The following is a 13,791-nucleotide window of genomic DNA, read 5'->3' as shown; positions in this document are numbered from 1 at the left end:
TAGGGTCCCTTTCAATTCCTAATCTTGACCACTTAGCTGAGAGGCAGGGGGCTGTCCAGAGCCATGGGGTAAGGGTCACAGTGGCCCTATTACCCGCCTCCAGTGAGAGAGGAAATGATGGCACAGTGAGAAAGCTTGAGGTCATGTGGCATCACCTTCCTCCAGGAAACGATGGCACAGTGAGAAAGCCTGAGGCCATGTGGCATCACCTTCCTCCAAAAGGCTCTATAGGGACACAGACTCCCTTGCTGGAGGCCAACAGTTCATGGGCCCCAGAGTTAACAGTTAAGTTGGCGCTGTGTCTTCTACTCAGGTGATATCCTAGTCTTCACAATTCTTTCCTAGATGGAGAGGGGCCCCAAGTAAAAGCACCAAAAATGAAGTAATAAACAGGACCCCTTGTTCTTTTATTTGGCTTTCATTCCACCATCAAGTGCATCAACTAGCACCTGAGGGAATGTGCATTCAGACCCGTCCTGGTCAGGTGGAGGATGCTGGTGCAGGTGGAGAGCCTGACAGTGGCAGAAGAAAGGCTGCAGGACCTGCAGGAGTGCAGTGCTTCAGCCATGTGGCTGTTTCTGCTTCCAGGCTCCCCTGCTCCACAGGAACATGGAAGACTCAAGGACCTGGAGGTGGGGAATGACCCACCCAGGACAGGCACTTTTTAAAAGGCATTTTATTATTTTTTTTAAAGATTTATTTATTTTATGATAGACATAGAGAGAGAGAGAGAGAGACAGAGACACAGGAGGAGGGAGAAGCAGGCTCCATGCCGGGAGCCCGACATGGGACTCGATCTGATCCCGGGACTCCAGGATCAGGCCCTGGGCCAAAGGCAGGCGCTAAACCGCTGAGCCACCCAGGGATCCCCAAAAGGCATTTTAAACAAAATCTAGGATGGTTGAAGGGTCTTCTGGTATCTATAGTAAAAACTGCAGGTCAAGAATAAGGTGCTTAAAACCCAATTAACATACCTATTTAACGGACTCTGACATGACCAAGTACAAATATTTTGAGAAAATGAGAATTCTCACAGTTGACTTACTTTAATGGAAGTTGCTATTAAATAAGTTTGTATTTCCTGCCCCTACCAGGACTAGTCAGGAGGGGAGTCAACCCAGGGTCCTGTTGAGAACTGGCCTGTCAGGAGCCAGCTCAGGATTTAAAATAGGCCATGAATAATCCAGATTTAGAAAATGACACATTTATTATACTATTCCCAAAGCAAATTAAAAAACAGAACACTACCTTGGTCACACTTTCCCTCTCGCCTCACATTTTCAGTTAAAAATAGAGGAGGCATATTCCTGAACCAGTCTTCACATCTAAGATCATTTCTTCGTTTTACCTACTCAAGCTTGGGCCCAAATATTCTTTTTTCTTTCTTTCTTCCAAGTAGGCTCCAGGTGGAGCCCAACATAGGGCTTGAGCTCACGACTCTGAGATCAAGACCTGAGCCGAGATCAAGAGCCAGATGCTTAACCAACTGAGCCACCAGGTGCCCACCCCCATCCCTGTCCCTGAATACTGTTTCAAAACAAATCTAAACCATAGATTGGGAGATTACATAGTTGGGAGATAGTGGTCTTGTGATCATCAGAAACTCTATAAAAGTCACAAAACTCTCAAGATAAGGCTGTTTCAAAGAAAGGATGGAAAAGACACAGCCTGGTGGATATGGCTAGATAAAGGTCATGGGTAAACCAGACTACTGTTACAGAAGGCAGTTACCCTTGAACTGTGTGCAGACTGGCATGGAAAGAAGGGCATGAGAAGGATGTGAAGGGCAGGAAGGCTTCCCCAAAGCAGCCCAAGGCCTTCCTTGCCATCACTGCCCTCTGCATGCCCTTCCCCCAGTCCCTCCCACACAACCCTCTTCACCTCTGCTGCCTCAGTCAGGCAAGGGCAGGTGGGCAGGTCAACACCAGCCAGCAGGTGACTAGAAGCCCAGTGCTAGAATGTGGAACCAAAGGTTGTCATGGTCCTTTATTTACCTTTCCAGGGCTGCAAGGCCCAAGGCTAGAATTTGTCCACAGCTACTGACACAAATATCAAAAATGCAAACATCTGCACACTTACTTACATTTTGCAAAGTACAAATTTCAAGCCCCGGGACACAGGGTCCTACTGTGGTTGGCACTTACTACAATGCAAGTCTCCTATGGTTATTCAATAAATGTTTATTCTGAGTGAAAGAAAGCCTGCCTAGCACCATTCTCTTGGGTTGCTGCTCCCTGAATGTGGATGTGGTTTTTCCCTACGGAAAGCGCTTCTATCAATATGTTTGAGTCTCGAATTTCCAGACGGGAATAAGGCATTCAGATGAGAACAGTTCCCACTACTACCTTGAACTCAAAGCCTCCAGACTGCTTTAGTTTCAATTAACTTCTAGAATTCCTATCAGGAATGGATCTGGCACCCTCCCCAGTGTGTGCAGTCACACCCAGACTTGGTTACTCCCAGCAGCCCTTGGGCACAGACTCCATTTTTCATCATTGTTTATGTTTGTCTAGCACTGGATGTGGTGGACTCAGTGCCTAATATTATGGGAAATCTCTCACAGAATATTATCTTAATCGAAAATAACCCAATGATGACAAAAAAAGCTTTGTCCCAAACTCCTGACCACATGATAACCAAGGAAACTGGATGGTTAATGCTGATATGAAGACCTGTGTCTTCAACCTCTTATAGGAAATCCTGATATTTGGGGGCTCCAAGGCGGCTTTTTTTTTCTTTTTTTGATTTTGTGTTTGGTGGGGTTTTTTTTTTACACTTATCATAAACTTCCAACAAGTCATTAAAAGTTCCTTGTAGACATCTTTAAAGCTGTGAAATACCCATTCACATACTCTACTTACTCATGTATTTTTGATATTTGAACTATTCCAGTTTTTTACTATAATAATTAATGCTACATTGAACAAATTGTGGCTTACATTTCAAATTTCCTTAGAAGGGAGGAGGCCCAGGGCCAAAAAATATGAAGATTATAGTAAGAGTAATAATACAATCCACATAGGCTTTTAATTCCCCTCCTTTTAAACCCACTCAATTCTTAATTTATCTGTAGTGACAAAATAGAATGGTGCAGAAATTACAAGAAAAATTTGTCAACACATTTAACTTCTGGGTAAAGTGACCTGTGGTGAGCTGGCTAGGAGAAGGAAGTCAGTTTGAGAGTAACTCTCTGCATATACTTCATATGCAGAAAGATACTCCAGTGTGAACTACCATGTGTTGATCATACCTACAGATTCTTCAAGGTCAAGTTCATGTGCCACCCCTCCCATAAGACAGGTTTTTCTCTACAGCTTAATGCAGCTCTTATCCCTCTCTGGGTCCTAATATTTCTAAGGATTTCTCTTCTGCCACTTACGACTTTCTATGATGCATCTTCCTCTCAAATATAACAATCTTTCATGTTTGTTATTTATAAAAGTAAAATGTGCTTACTGTGAACACTTTTAAATAATTTAGAAACTAAAAGCAAAAAGTAACTGACCTATTACCCCCAATATCCCAAGCTTTATTTATAACATTAACAGTGTGGGTTTACGTTTTATCTTTCCATGTTGTTTTTTTAAATCCATATATTGGCAAGAATAAAATGCATATATTTACTTATATATCAAAATTCACTTAAAAATAAATTATATATACATACTGTTCTGTACCTCCCCCACCTTAACTCAACAATTTATTCAACAATATTATATAGATTTGTATTTAAAAATGTCATTCTTCTTACCAGCTACATATATTATTTCATTATATGGAATATTCCATATTATATTGGAATTCCATTATATGCAATAATCTATTATATGGAATAATTTTATGGTTGTACTTGAGCTTAAAACCATCTCCCTGATAGGCATTAAGCAGATTTCTACATTTTCTCTATTATAAACAGTGCCATATTGATATTCTCATACTCACATCCTGGTGGCATCTATCATTAATAAATAGCTACAAGTATTCTTGCTTAGTCAAAGGGTATAGACATCTTACATATAAATGGCTGGCCTGGGTGCTGGGCTAGCCTGCCTCAGAGTCTAAAAGAGCCAGGAGGTGGATCTCACTGACCAGTTTGTGTGCCCCATAAAGTCTCACAAAGCAGATTGCCCTGGGCATGGTTCATACTCAACAAATTAACATAGTAGGTGGGAACAGAGTTTAATTCTATTTGTAGTGCCATGTATTCATTTATTTGTTAACAGTAGTAATTAACCAGTTACTATGTGTGCCAGGCCCTGGGGATACGTTCAGCAGGAAGCAGCAAGTGGCAGATCCCTGTCCTCATAAAGCGTACATTCTGCAAGGAATGCAGGTGCAGCCCTCTCTGAAGAGGGCTGGGGAGTCACAAGGAATAGTCTGTGTATTTCATTCCAAGGGCAAATGGGGTAAAAAATTTTGAATATGGGCTCAGCTATCTCATGTCTCTACTGCAGCTTTTCCCAAAGTATATATCACAGGATGAGATTTTCTTGGTCAGTGTCCTTAGAGAAATGCTGCATATTCCAGAGTGACCCCTGACATTGACAGGGCACATTAGTGTGCTAGAGGCTCTTATCTACCTGGGATCTCCCATTTTTTTGGATACAGAATCCTTTTGCAGCAACTCCTGTCCATACCCTCCCTTCTCTAGAAGATGTTCTGGAACCCACTGCTCCACGGTGGGTGGTACGCCAATGAGAGAGGAATACCGCTCCTTATTCATGGCCCTGCTCTCTAAGGTACAGGTAAGGTAGAAGGCTGAGGATATGCCAGAGATCTCCATTTTGAGCTGGAAGACAAGTAGAGAGAATACACACTGCAATCTAAATGAGATGGTTACTGGTATGAAAACATCCAATTACATAGTTCAGTTTGACAACTACTTAAGAGGTCCAACTGTGTGCCGGACGTCCCTAAGAAAGATTCAAGATGAGACCTTCTAGAAGTGCCTGTCATTACACACTTGCTGCTGCCCTGGCAGAAGAGATCCTGCTTAGAAAGGAGATCAGAGTGTGGAGATCTCTTTTTACCCAAGAGAGCATTCACTTGCAGCTCTCCTCCAATACATTCATAGAGCAGTGTGACCCAAAGTGGCAGAAACCATTACTGTGGAGAACCCCAAATGGCACCAGAGTCCCAGGGCATGGTTCCTAGGACTTGGCATCAGCATTCTGCTTCAATGCAGGTCCTCAAGTTCCTTCTGTGGCTATTTCCAAAGTAGAGCACACTGTCCTGGGCATCTGTGGGCCATTTCTTGCTCAGGCTAATACGGATGCCTGGGGTCTTGCTGTAGGCCTACCCTTTATCTAATCCCTACCTTTCTAGAACCTAGGCTTCCAGGGGCCAAGCTAAACCTTTGCCCTCACCTCTACACTCAACTGCTTACCAAGTTTTGCTGATTCCATCTTCCAAATTCATCCATTGTTTTTCCATCTCCATTGCTGCCCCCCTGTCCAGGACACCTGACTTCTCAACATGAGTCACAACATTTGCCCATGGGGGTTCCCTAGCCCATCCCAGCTGCCCCTTCCGCCCCAGTGTGGTCTCTACCCAGCAGCAGAGGGGCCTTTCTAAATCACAGCTCTGACCTGTACCACTCTCCTCCAATAACTGTGTTGCTGTTAGGGTAGGCCGTGACCTCCCCACTGCTGATGGCAAACTCCATGCTCCGACCCCCAAGTCTAACTGGGCTGACCTTCTAGTTCTCTGATGGCCTGCGTCCTTGCTGCTGAGGAACACACTACCTCCCCCATACCAGCTAGCCTTTACCTCTGCTAAAACTTTTGTCAATTTAGGTGCTATTCCCTCCACACTGCCACTGCCTGAGGCCTGACCGTGCCCACCATTGGAGCTCTTATGACATCATGCTCTAATTGTTTACTCAAAGTGCCTCCTCACTAGATAGAGGGCGGCCAATGTGTCAGACTTCTTTCCTGCCGAATTCCCAGAATCCAGCAAAGGGCCTGGCACAGGGTAAATGGCCAAGAAATGTTTGTTGATTAACCTAAAAAGATCAGCTTTTGCCCTCGGGGTTAGCATCAAACACTGGAGTCCCTGGTACTCCAAGCACAGACTGTAGCTCGGCTCTTGGCCACCTGATCTCCCGTCTCCTTTGACTCTTAAAATTGAGAAAGGTCTGTTCTCCTTGGAACTCGAGGTTCTGTGTATTTGACACTTTCAGGATTTGGTTTATTAACTGCAGGCACATCTTCTGCTGCAGCGTGCTGGGCCTCCTACTGGCGGTTAGTTCTAATGCTGCCGTTGTCTCTGGGAAGCCTTGACTGCAGCGGCTCTGCCTCACCATGGATATTTATCAGGCCCCAGGCCTCTGTGTGAACACATCTCTGATGTCGAAGCTCTTAGAAAACAAGACTGAGCGCCTGCACTGTTTGTTCCTTCCACTCTCTGGAGGAATGCAAGCTCCTTTTAGAACTCTGACCAAAGGAAAACTCTCACCAAATGACTACCCTTGGGCAAATCCACAGGAACAGATGGCATGAAATGCAGCTTTTCACAGTTTCCTCCCATTATCACTCAGGGGACCTTGGCTTTTCTTCAGCCTAAGAGACTCCTGGAGCCTACGGAACCCCTTGAAACCTGTGGGGAAAGATGGCCTGCACCAAATGGAACTGGTCTTGGGAAAGTGAGCCAGTCAGCCTTCGCCACCTAGTGCGAAGACCGGAAGCTTGGCTTTTTAGGGGAAACTGGTGGCAGATTCCAAACTCCCAAACTCAATGATGGCCTCATTTGGGGCAATGAGACCAAAGCACAGGCTTCAGACACACATGTGCCTAAGGCTTGAGCCTCAGGCATATCATTGCCAGGAATGCTGGGTGCCAGGAATAAGCCTGGCGCATGCTGCCACTGCCGCAGGGCCTGCTCTGTGGTCAGGGAGGGACAGGGACTGTGAACACGGATGGAGACCCAACCAGCCAATCCCAGAGACTGGCCATGCCTGACACCCACCTGTGTCTCTTGGCTGGTCCTACTGCAGTCCAAACAGGCACCACTCAATGGGTCCCTCTATGCCCCGCCCTCTAGAGGCCACTAAGAGGATTTTAAACCCTCCCTCCTCATTTTTTCCTTTGCACTCCCCCCTTCACTTAGTAGTGACCACCCAGGCACCAGGCTCTTGATCATTCTGGTCAGCTGCTGTTCCCTGAAGCATGAGTCACTGCTCCACAGGGGATACTCTTGCCAGGCAAGGGGGCTCGCAAGGCCGGTCTCACCAGTGCCCTGTTTTCCTACAGAAACCTTTCATTCCATAGGAAATGAGGTCACACACCAGAGCACATGGGCAACCGGTGAGAAAATACCGGTGCCAAGAAGGGGGCGGGTGTCAGAAGTGCGGAGGGAAACGACCCTAACACCCACAAACCACCAGAGCAATCACCTGCCGCTCTGGGGTAGGGTAGGGAGGAAGGGGTGCACCTAGCTTAAAAAAGAACCTGCTTTCTTTAAAGTGTATGCAACATAAATGATTTTACCAAACCAAACTTGGAGAGTGGTTAGCTAGTTTCCTGTCATGATTCGGAGCCCCTAATCCATAGCCTGAAGGAGATGGGCAGACAAAACGGCCCCATGGGTGAAGAGGGGCGGGGCGGGGCGCCTGGGCAGCCACGCAGGCTCACTTTCCCCGAGTGGGAGAGGAGGTGGGTGGGGGTGTGGGGTGGGGGTGCGGGTGGGTGGCGCAGCTCTGCCCTGCCCGCTCCGCCCGGCTCCTCGCTCCAGGGCTTGGCTGCAGCCCGGCCTGACCTTCCAGGTTTCGCTGGCAGGAGATCAAAGTGCCAAAGCCACAAACACAGCTCAGAACTCAGAGGCCCCCGAGGCCCTCCCCCAGGGCCCCTCCTCCCCTCCACCCTCCGGCTTCAACCCCCGCCCCCCAGCCCTGCTTCTCCACGCCTTCCCACAGGGTCCCTCCCTCTCTGCTTCCCCACGCTCCCCCCTCCCCACCCAGTGGGGGCTGGCCTTTGGGGGGCGGGCTCCCATCCGGCCTTCGCTGACCCTACCAGGCCGGCAGCGCCCCTCCCCATCCCTCCCCATCGGGGGAAGGTATTTCTCGCCATAATTAAAGTCATTAAGCCTCCAAAGGCTCCTGTCGGCTGCTGGTTCTGAGCTAGAGAAGGAAGATGATGCATTTTAAGTCCTAGTTAAGATTATGCTGATCTATTTAGGAGGCATGTAGCAGCGAGAATTCAGCGGTTAAGTTAGTGGTTAAGGCTGCCTAAATTTAAATAGTGTTATTTATTCTCAAAATATGTAGCAGCCCCACTTAATTTCTCCTAATTAAAGGAACCGACAGAAAAGGCTGGAGTCCGTGGCCATGTCACGGCGCCATTGCACAGGTTGGTACCCTTTTCACAATCAGAAAATACTGGGTTCAAACGGAAATGCATTACCCCAGATCTTAATCTTAAACATAGACATTTAGACCAGTTCCAAGAAACACAATGATCCTCTTTGTTTTAACACCTGACAAGGAGCACCAAAAACCCAGGAAGCCTGTCCACACCCTCCTTCCCATGGCCACTGCTGGGTGATTGGATGTTATGGAAAAACTGTCTGCAGTTGGGTTGTTTCATGAGATGTCTCTGCCTGGCACAGAAACTTTTGGAAGAGCTTGTGAGCTGCTATCTTGGGTTGAGTTTCCAAGAAGTCCCATTTCAGGGCCAAAGTCAGCAACTAGAAAATTTAAAAAGGACCACCCCCTTCTCTGCATATGACAGGTTAATACTTGTTATTAAACAAGTGTTAATTAGGTGGCGTACTTGGGCTTCACCAGGAACGGTGCCTCCAAAGTTTGAAGAGGGACCCTCAGCCTCCCCTCTGCTAGGAGGGATGGAGGACAGGCTCTCTGAGGGCGAGCGCCGAGCTCCTGGCTACCTCAGCCATCAGCCATCAAGCAGGGCAGACTTGGTTCTCATCAGTGGCCCATGGAGGAGGCAACTGGGAAGACTGAAAAAATAACCATGCCGGGGCCCTGCTCCTAGAGATGATTACTTCATCTCTGTGGAATGGAACCCCGGCAGCAATATTTTTCCAAAAGTTTCCCAGTTAGTTTTAAAATTCAGGTAAGGCTGAGAACCGCTGAGCCCAAGCTGCAGGAAGCTTCCGGATGACTGTCAAATGTGCATTCTGGGGCCCCTCACCTGGTTCACTTGGATTGGTGTAGGTTCAGAAGCTATCTCACCAGCACTGGGGCAATGCCTACCATGGGGCAAAGGAAAAGTGTCTGAGCATTCCTGCGTTAGATGGTAAACTGAGGGCAGCCTGGGTGGCTCAGCAGTTTAGCGCCACCTTTGGCCCAGGGTGTGATCCTGGAGACCCAGGATGGAGTCCCACGTCGGGCTCCCTGCATGGAGCCTGCTTCTCCCTCTGCCTGTGTCTCTGCTTCTCTGTGTCTCTCATGAATAAATAAAATCTTAAAAAAAAAAAAAGAAAAGATGGTAAACTGAAAAACAAGATTATTCTGATTATATGCTTTTCTTATTTGTATTAGGAGGAAGAGAATCTGGATGAAAGAATTTTTGCATGTCTGAGGCAGGCTTGCTCCTAACATTTGTGGGGCTTGGGACAGGAACCAACAAATCATGAAATAAATTATATGCTACCCTTCTATCTTTATATACACCTTCATAAAGACCTGAAAGGTCACATTCAAGTGACATTTCTTTAATTCTCTAGGCTTCCTCATCTGTGGAGAAAGCAGATTCCTGACCCACTCTGTATTTTGAGAGGGCTTGTATACATGTAAGTAACCCCCCCAGCCTCAAGGCCAAGGTCTGGCCACCCTCTTTGGGAAGAGGGGTGTGCTCCCAGGGCAGTCTGCCCCCAGGTGGGTGGTCCTGGAGAAGAGGTCTACCAGATTCTGGAAGCCAGCACTGACTCCTTTTGGGCGAATTCGGGATCCTGGGAATGATTGAAAAGGGGGCTCCCCCTTGGACTCCTCACCTGTTGGCCAGAAGCTTTAGAAGCAGGGCCTTTCTTACCTGGTCTCTGGACAGTATTGGCCCAAAGCATCATATTCCAAGAAGGGAAAGTAGGCAAAGTACCTATTATGTACCAGGCAAGGCAGTAGATACTTTCAAACAGCATGCTGAGTCCACACAGCAACTCTGCAGCAGAGAAGCTGTTGACTCCCATTTTATAGCTGGAGGCTCAGAGGTTACACCTCCCAAAGTCATGATGTAGGGAGCTGACATGTGACCGCATCCTCTCTCTGAAATCCCAGGCTACAGAAATACTCTTGTTATCCTAGGGGTTTCCATAATCAAGTGTGATAGAGATGTGGTTCATATCTATCAACAGGAATGTTGAAACTCCAAGTATTCCATTAATAACTTATGAATTGTACTTCCCAATCCTATAAGGAATTCCAGATGGCTCTTATCCTAACCCACTTGGACTACGTCGTCTTTGAAACTCCCTTTCCAAATGTCTTGCAGCCCGTATAGTCGACATAAAGAGGGGTGGCAGGCTGGAAAATTCTACTTTTGTACGGGGTTAGCTGCTTGAAAGCTCATGCTTATTTTTGTCAGAGGGGCTATTTCATTCAAGGGAGTTATATCTGTTGCTGTTTTAGCCAATGCAACCTCACAACAATACCACTTTCACTCCATATACTTCTTAAGGATCTACCAAGGTGGTTTCAGAATAGTCCCCCATGTGCCCTGTTGTATTGCGTCCTTGAATCTATGACTTTTTGTTAGAATTTCAGAATGATACAGTTTCATTATCTCTTAACTTCACATCAAAATCATTTATAACAGCAAAAGAACCAAATCTCTCCCAGTCTCTAGAGAAGGGCAGAGTCCCAAGCCCTTCACCCTCACCCCAGCTCCCTCCTCAGTCACACTATTCTTATCTGGGTGCAATCAGTTTGATGACACCTCCCAGCCAAGGTGGCCTTAAGGAAGAATACAGCCTGAAGGGGACCTGTGAATGGATGGGCCAACCTTCTTTTTAGCATTGCCAAGGAGCAAGGAGAGGGGGAGGAGCTGTCACTTCATACAGCTTGAGCTGAAATCCTGGCTCACCTTGCCATCTCTGTGACTGTGAGCAGACCTGATAGTCTTTCTGTGCCTCCGTGTGTTCAATGGGGATAACGCTAAGAGGACACATTTTCACAGATGTTGAGAGATGTTAGGAGACTAGGTAAGAACATGCCCAGCATATTTAGGCCCCATCTCCCTCCTTGGACATGACACATATGCTTTGTGCATCTCTTTTGGGCACCTGCCCTTCCCTTGACTATCTACATACAAGATTCTTCTCTTCTCCAGGAAAGAGAGCCTAAATGCCCTGCTTGATCTTCCTGCAGGCCCAGTTCCCACATGGAGCAGCAGGCACTCAAAAGTCACAGTGACTCTACCTTCTGAAGGGTTCTGGAAGCTGATGTGCATATCATACACACAGGAACATCACAGTTTAGGGCAAGAAATGATGCCATGGCATAAAATAGGCAGAAGGCAGACAGTGGCTGTCAGCCCAGCCTGGGGAGCTTTTTAGAACTACAGCGGCAGACCCCTCCCTAGAGACTGAGGGGCAATGGGCTGGAGATGAATCTGGCTCTGCAGGTTTGAAAGCTCTCTGGGGGGATCCCTGGGTGGCTCAGTGGTGGTTTCACACGCCTGCGCCTTTGGCCCAGGGCGCGATCCTGGGGCCCCGGGATCGAGTCCCACGTCGGGCTCCTGGCATGGATGGAGCCTGCTTCTCCCTCTGCCTGTGTCTCTGCGCCTCTCTCTCTCTATCATAAATAATAAAAAAAAATAAATCTTAAAAAAAAAATCTGAAAGCTCTCTGGGTTGATTCTTAGGCACAGCCAAGATAACCACAGAGACTAAGATCCTAAGGAGGTCAGAGGAGAGAAGGTGGCAGGGAGTGTGCTTCTTAACCATAACTCCTCATTCCCTTGTGCCTCCCCTTCCAGAATTGCCAGATTCCTTTCTCAGTTACACTATTTGGTTTCTAGAAACCCATTTATGCCATTTTAACTCAGATGTCAGGAAAGTCCTCGTTAAAAAGAAGAATACACTTCAAGGCAATAAACAATTTAGCTCCTTGTGATTTCTGGCTATGAGAATGATACCGCCTTCCCCCAGAGCAGGAACCTAGGTCCTTCACAATCAAAGGTCTTGGGAGCAGTGACTATCCCAAGCACCCTTGGTCACCAGCCCCTAGACCGGCCTGGAACCCAGAAGGCAGCAAATGCCGTGGAGGTACAGATGCTGGGGAAAGGGCTGTGGGCACAAGAGCAATTCTCTATCCCATATGGGGCAAGCTTTTGGGGCTCACAGTAGAGGTCCTCCTTTGGCTTCTACTCCACAGGTGTCGTAGGGCCTCAGACATGGGCCTCCACCCTCTGGCAAGACAGAGCAACAGAATGCAAATTCTAGAAGTGTCTTCTGCGATAACAGAATGATACAAGTTCTAAAAGACCTGAATCCCGAGGACCCCATTTTCAATTTTAAGTCCTGTTCTTCTTCACGAAACACATGCTTTCTTCAAGTAAGCCCTCAAACACACTCTGAATGAAGTTAACCAAGTCACAGTACTTGGATGCTAATTGTCAACTAATATCCCCTTCTCTGCCAATAAGTCATGATAGCTTCTGCCATTAGGAACAATTCTAGTGACAGAGCCTGGGGGTGTGGTGGAGAAGGGACACAAGATGTAACAGTGGAGATCATGTGTTAGGCTGTAAAACATAATAGGAGTTAAACCCAGAAAGGCCTCATTTTAAGGTCTAACTAAAAGAACAAGTCCTATAATCCCATTTCTATAGGTCAGCAAGCTGAAAGCCATGTTGAAACTCTCATTTCTTCCAAATGCATTCTAGTCTTAATGCTCAATAGTCATCACAACGGTGGTGATGATGGAAGGGGAAGGAGAAAAGCTGACTAGGCTTGGCTCAAGGTGGCCCTCCTTGAGCCAAGAAAGGACAAGAGGTCAAGGGAAAGGATGCTTTTGGGCATCCCCACCAGGAGCAGCAGCTATAGTACTCCTACTCCTAGATTCGTAGTCCCATCCACATCCCTGTGTTTGGGCTGCAGAACAAAAGGGGGTTGGGGGGGGTGTGCATCTGTGCCCATGCAGAGCCACCAATCTATTGACTTAGAGAAATGGAGTTAGGCCATTTCAAGCAAGGAAAACAAATGAATCCAGAGCTCGGCTGTGTGGGGCTGCCTTGAAGGGTACTCCAGTCAAATCTGGAATAGATGAGCTTGGATGGGGGTGTGTATGTTATGGACTGGTGTGGTCAGGAAGGGCTTCATGGAGACTAAGCTACCCAAATGTGGAAGAAGGGAAGGCTGGCCAGGACCTGGGCACACAAGGGTGCTGGCTGAGGCTGCAGACCCTGCAGGCACAACAAGCACCACAAAGTGAAGAGGTTCACAAAAGGCAATGCTTGGTTACATAGAGACTGCACATCACAGTCCACTCACAAGGCCATCTATAAACACTGACCACTGTTTTTATTTTTTATTTTTTATTTTTTTTTTAAACTAATTTTTTTTTAATTTTTTTTTTTATTTATTTATGATAGGCACACAGTGAGAGAGAGAGAGGCAGAGACACAGGCAGAGGGAGAAGCAGGCTCCATGCACCGGGAGCCCGACGTGGGATTCGATCCCGGGTCTTCAGGATCGCGCCCTGGGCCAAAGGCAGGCGCCAAACCGCTGCGCCACCCAGGGATCCCTGACCACTGTTTTTATTAACCAATCTTTCCCTTGGTGGCAATCAGCATGCCCACAGGTTAGTTTCTGGTACACAGCACAGCATCTATGCACA

The 13,791-nt window shown here is 47.2% G+C and overlaps 1 protein-coding gene across 3 annotated transcripts in view; it reads right to left on the bottom strand.

Moving 5' to 3' along the window:
* The window catches only part of ZNRF3 (zinc and ring finger 3), a 158,071-nt gene that overhangs the window by 14,782 nt on the left and 129,498 nt on the right, over window positions 1-13,791 (bottom strand). The window contains exon 1 of one of the 3 annotated variants that reach the window (XM_025474417.3): window positions 5,387-5,837. The exons of the other annotated variants lie outside the window; for them this stretch is intronic. Coding sequence (XP_025330202.1) covers window positions 5,387-5,422 — 36 coding nt within the window. The 5' untranslated portion in view covers window positions 5,423-5,837. Of the gene's footprint in view, window positions 1-5,386; window positions 5,838-13,791 lie in introns of those variants that run through there. 3 annotated transcript variants of the gene reach the window in all.

The sequence above is a fragment of the Canis lupus genome, chromosome 26 (genome assembly GCF_003254725.2).
Source record: "Canis lupus dingo isolate Sandy chromosome 26, ASM325472v2, whole genome shotgun sequence".
NCBI classification, from domain to species: Eukaryota; Metazoa; Chordata; class Mammalia; order Carnivora; family Canidae; genus Canis; species Canis lupus.
This window is presented reverse-complemented; position numbering and strand designations above follow the sequence as displayed.